Source organism: Mastigoproctus giganteus, chromosome 14, assembly GCF_048544385.1.
Source record: "Mastigoproctus giganteus isolate SK-2022 chromosome 14, ASM4854438v1, whole genome shotgun sequence".
Lineage (NCBI taxonomy): Eukaryota > Metazoa > Arthropoda > Arachnida > Uropygi > Thelyphonidae > Mastigoproctus > Mastigoproctus giganteus.
Window position 1 is genome coordinate 63966203 of NC_143588.1, and position 6000 is coordinate 63972202.

At 29.6% G+C, this 6000-nt stretch overlaps 1 protein-coding gene across 2 annotated transcripts in view; it reads right to left on the minus strand.

Annotated features, from left to right (window-relative positions):
* Nucleotides 1–2871, minus strand: part of LOC150075172 (polyamine-transporting ATPase 13A3-like) — a 409674-nt gene extending 406803 nt beyond the window's left edge. For both annotated transcript variants that reach the window (XM_090388296.1, XM_090388295.1), the window contains exons 1-2: nt 2777–2871; nt 1936–2129 (exon numbers count right to left, since the gene is read on the minus strand). In XM_090388296.1, coding sequence (XP_090244422.1) covers nt 1936–1992 — 57 coding nt within the window. In that variant the 5' untranslated portion in view covers nt 1993–2129; nt 2777–2871. The remainder of the gene's footprint in view (nt 1–1935; nt 2130–2776) is intronic.
* Nucleotides 2872–6000: the final 3129 nt, after the last annotated feature.

Genomic DNA, 6000 nt, shown 5'->3' on the forward strand with positions numbered 1-6000 from the left:
ATACCTCAGTTACTCCAATCCACATGAAAGAGGCATATTGTTTTTACTTGATCCATAAAGACGTAAGAATAGTGGATGACTATTTCTTTATTTCTAACGTATATCAGCTCTTGCATTTGGTAACACGTGGCTTTGCTGACAAACTGAATAATTTAATGAATAATTTTGTTAAATTGTTAAGTTATTGTGTTAAACATTTATGCTTAATACATAAACCAAACAGATTCAAATATTATAACGACTTTGTTTTCAGTAATTAGACTAAAGCTAATTTGTAAGATTTAGCCTATTGCCCTTTTATGCAAATTAGAGAATCTTAGCATAATATTACTTTCAACCTACTGGTCTAAACTATGAACAAGAAAGTTTAAATAACAAAAAATAAAATTATATTATATAACCCCATGTATGATTTTATCACAACATTCTATTAGAATATAGAGATATATCAATCCACTATTCCTTTATGCATGGCAAATATAAGATGGAGAACCTAAGAATACCATAATTCTTGGATTCTGTGTGGATCTTACAGAATATTTACAAAACCCTATACCTCTTACAGAATTATCAATTGAATATCCTATGTAAAATTTCTAGAAGGATTTTAAAAATGTCACTATTTTGTAAATTTCTTCTTATCATAAAATTAATCAACAAAAGTAAGTTATACTCCTGTCAGTAGTTACAACAGACAAAATATTTAAAATAAACAGATATATCTAATCTATAAAACTAGATATGATTTAGCACTAACTGAATCTCGACATTCTGATACGGCTTTGACCTTTTATAAATTCACATGACCTAGACATGTTTAACCTTGAAGGAAGCCTCTCCCACAGGATATCTTTTCCCATTAATCATATATATAAAAACTAAAAATAAAAGGCAAATTACATCATCTAATCTCATCAAAGTAAAAACAAATAAAGCATTCTCTGCTCTAAATAAATAAACATAAATGTAAATATATATATATATATATATATATATATAAGAGAAAGTTGAGAGAAAGTTTCCATACTACATTGTATGGAAATTGTAAAGTTACATTAACATCTTTGTGTATATATAAAATATATATATAAAGTTCAAGATACATATGTACACTATACTGAAATTTCCAATATTAAAAATTAGAAACTATTGAGCAGTTAAAAAGCTTAATATTAAAAATGTCTACAAAATTAATTATTTATTGTGTTGTAGTTTTGTAATCTGACAAAAGAGGATGCAATCCTCTTCAAAATGAGAGAATTTTGAGTAATGAAATCTACTTGAAAAACAAAAAAAAAAAAAAAAAAGATACAATGAAGTTGTAAATTTTACTTCCTATTGGGTAACTGTATGAGAGTATAAAAATACTCTCTCTCTCTCTCTCTCTCTCTCTCTCTCTCTCTCTCTCTCTCTCCCCTCCCCCCCAATACATAATATCATTAACAAAATTTAATTATATCAATAGGAAATAATAATCTTCATGAAAGAAGCATCCAAAGTGTTTCCTGGTCTTAATCTCCTATCTAATGAGATTGTGGAAGCTATGAATGCTTAGGAACTTTAAATGGACATGAATAACCTGAAATTCCCTTTGATTGGAGGGAAGACCTCAAAATTTTGCCATTTATCCAGTCAGGATTTTTAATGTGGCTATTAAAAGACGTTTTAATGCAGGATGCAGAGGCCGATGAAGAACATACCTCACTGAATTGAATGGAGATGTCTTTTTAACATAATACTACATATTTCAACATTAAAATACATCTCTATCCAATACAACCTATTTTTTATTTGCATAAGAATTCTTATAATCTCTTCTTTAATATTTGAATAGTATTATAAATGTAGGACATACATACACACTTGTCTCAACACATGTAATTAGTTTTTTATAACATAAAGACAGACTAACTACTAAAGTTACACATGACTAACCATCTCATCCTCTTCTCCAATGTTAATCTTGTGTGGATATGATTTGGAGTTTCCCATATTTGTATTACTTCCAATATATACATCAACAAAAGATGAGATGAGATGACACTTGGCTCTTTATATCCCGTTCATGGCCTCTACACTTACAGTCCATTCATCCAAGAGAACACTGTGAAAAAAGCAGGAAGTTCTCTCTAGGCACAATACAGGAAGAGAAGCAGTAATTTATTTAATCAATCAGTGTAATCTGTTATATACAGATATATATCTAGGTGATAAATTTTGATTCTTGTATCAATCTAATTACTTTCTTTTAACAAAAAGATGAGTACTTTTAGTTAAGAATCTGTACTACTTGTTAGCAAATTTAGATATTTAAAGATATTACATTAAAATATAAAAAATATCTAAACAGTGATGTAATCACTTCAAATACTGCTCGCTATAAGTTTGCAGTGCTCAACACAAATAGCAAAGAAAGAGATAAAAACAAAGGCCAAATTTTGTTATTTAATTAATTTAAAGGTTAATATGAACCTTTAAATTAATTTTAAGGTTAATATGAATTAATTAATTATGATCTGAATGTTAATTAATAAGTATCACAAATTTATTTGATCTGTAATACACAATAAAAATCATAGAATTTAGCACAAAATGCTTACTTTAAGGCAGTTTTTTTTTGTTAATTAAATTTATGTTTAAGTTTAATTTAAATTTAAGCTAATTTAATTTCAAAATAATATTTTACAGAACATTTATTTTGACTCTTATTCTAGTAGAATGTGTATCAACAACTCTTATCCAAATTTCAAAAAAGAAAAAATCAGCATGAGCTTACTGAATTGCATAATTAATCCTATCTTCAGTTTCCATCAGGTAAATGAAAAACACAATTCCAATAGTAGATCAACTATTTCAGTTTACTCAAGTTACACTGGAAGCATGAATCACAATACAACATTCTAAATATCCATCCAATTACATGCTATTATTACAGAGAAGAGAAGAGAATGTATGTAGAATGAACATAATGTACTAGAGAGCCCTCTATCACTTGTACAGCTTCAGGATAATCAGAGCAACCAGATTAGTCTCTTACTGTCACATGACCTTTGTTTTAAAAGTGAAGGCTTTTCCTTCAGCCTACATTTCTTCATCAAGCAGTATCTTTCAATAAAACTTGGGCAGAAAAGTGAACTTTGGAATTAAACAATCTTATTTATCCTTGTCCCTAAGCTTTCAACAGTCTGAAGTTTCTTTTGAAATTGAATATCCAAAATTATACTTGCATGAATCCAAGTGCACTTAAAAGAATATCTGTTACATATATGATTATGCACCTTTTTGTACGTAACTACATATAATAACTTAAGATTAATCCCAATATACAACTTGAATGTAATAAACACAAGAATTTAGGTTGTAATATCTTGTCAAATTCAAAAATTTTAGAACAAAATAAAAGTTCACTTGTTAAAAACACAGTATTAATGTTGATGATTATAAATAGCTTTCCATATCACTAAACTATTAAAAATTTCAATGAAATCTATTGTTTTTTTTTATTATATAAAATATTACATAAAATATATTTTTTTGGTTTATGCATACTATTCACCTACTTAAGAAAAACATATAAAGCTGAAAATTAAGTGATAGACCTATTTTATTGTGAAAAGAAGAGCTGTGAAATGAACACAGCAGATATTATAATGAAACTGTTAGGTCCATAATATATACCATTAGCACACAGTTCAGATAAAGCAGTGGCTCAACATGGATTTTGAAAGTTGTTCTAACAGTATAAGTGTGAAAAACAATTTAAGCCAGTATTCAAGCCAAAAATCCTTCAGAATGAATAAGATTATTTTCTAATATTGTCCTCTCTGGAAATATCACAGAAATACCGAGGCAAGCACATAATTTTAGTGCAATCCAAAAGTTAATAAAATAACAAGTAAGCATTCAACATGAAGGTGTGCCACAGACCAAGTGAGAAAATTGAACATGATGACAATTTAAGAAGATAAACAGTGAGAGCAAGTAGATAGGAATGCAACTATTTTAAAGTTGATATAATTCAGTAACTATTTTAAAGTTGATATAATTCAGTAACTATTTTAAAGTTGATATAATTCAGTAACTATTTTAAAGTTGATATAATTCAGTAACTATTTATATCAATGTTTGATAGATGTCATGCAAGGAAACACTTCTTGACCTAATTTTTACTAAGGATGTACTGTTTGTAGATATTGAACATAATGTAATAATGTGGGGTATATTGAAAGAAGATAACCATTGTCAGAGGTAAAGGGATGGCTTTGATGGCATTAAGCATTGTTTGAACTCTATTCAATGGAAACAGTTTACAAATATAAGCCCAAATACTATAGGAAGTGTCCAAAGAAGTAATTTTAGAAAATAATCATCTTTTCATACCTATAAAGAGTCATGTGAAGTCCTAGATGAAAGTAGTGACCAAAGAACCAAATAAGTTAGTAATAGAAAAGAAAGTTGCATGGGATGAATATAGATTATTAAGAGACGTTGACAACAGTGGCAAGTATAAATTAATATGTAATTCAGTGAGTAAGACATAATAAAGACGGCTGAAAAAGTTTAGCAAAGAGTTTTTTAACATGCAAGTTTGTTTTTTTTTAATGAAACCCCCAAATGCAAAAGGTATCAGAACCTGCAGTACTTAGGTATCATGTATAGGTTGAAGGCTGAGAAGACAGTAGATACTTTTTTATATTAGACTTCAATTTCTGTAGATGTAATTTTCGGTAAATACATATGAAGGAAGATTGTTCCAAAAGAGAGAAACAGAAGGGATAATTGAGGAAAAGTTGATTCTATGAGTTTGGAGTTGGACAATGAATGAATGCTGATTGCTTGTGGAATGTGTTCAGACTGGAAGAGTGGGAGAATTACAAATGTCAATTCTAAAGAACAGTGCCCATGAAAATATTTACAGAAAATACATGTAGCAGGAACTGAATGTCGATGAGACAGAGTAGAGAGAAACTTGGTAAGAATCAGGTCATTAATTAACCTGACTGCTCTGTTTTGAATGGAGTCAAAAAGTATGAGAGTTTGGAGGAACCATCCCAGATGTGGATACAATATTCCATGTAAGGGCAGATTTCAGATTCATACAGAGTGAATATTTCTTTAAAAGAAAAGTAATCCCAAAAGCAAAAGAGAAAATCCAATTATATATATATATATATTTTTTTTTTTTTTATGCAGAGGAAGCAATATTTGTGTGATGTGCTTATGCCAAGAGAAATCAGAAGTCAAAGTAATCTCTAATAGAGATATGTGTTCTTGTTCAGAAAAGTGAGTGTCATCAAAGGTTGAGTGTCATTGAGTGCCATCATGGGAGCAACGGAAGTAGACTTATTTTTGTATGAGAAATAAGACAGGACTAAGTTTTAGAAATATTGAAGTTAACTATTTTTTCTTCACCCCACTAGAGATTGGCATTTAAGGAATTGGCAATGGATATTCAAGAAGTTTATGATATTTGTGCAGGACAAGGTTCTTCAAACCTTGAAAAATGAAATGTAGTGTGCTGTCATCAGCAAAATTTGGATAGAACTTCCAGTCAGTGTAAGAAAGTCATTAGCATACAAGAGGAAAAAGAGTGGGGGAAAGAAGTGAACCTTGGCTGAACACCAGCATTAGAGGAGAATTTAGAGGACAGACTGCTATCTCCCATTAACTACCGAAAACAGTCAGAGAGAAAACTGGATACCCAATTGCAAAAAAAAAAAAAAAAAACAGTTGGCAGCTTATTTAGAAGACCTTCATAACAAACATAATCAAAGGCCAAAGAAATGTGTCAAGAGAAACTGCTTGAGTTTCACCAATTTTTTTTCCACTGAATTTGTTCAAAGATGGATAACATAAGCTAATACATCATCAGTGGCAATGGATGATACTGACGGAATCAGTACTGACAATCACATGAAAATATGTGAACACTATAAGGAAGGGAATAAGTTCCGCTACAAAGTAACTTTGGTAGTATCATTTATCTCTGGTATGTTGCTT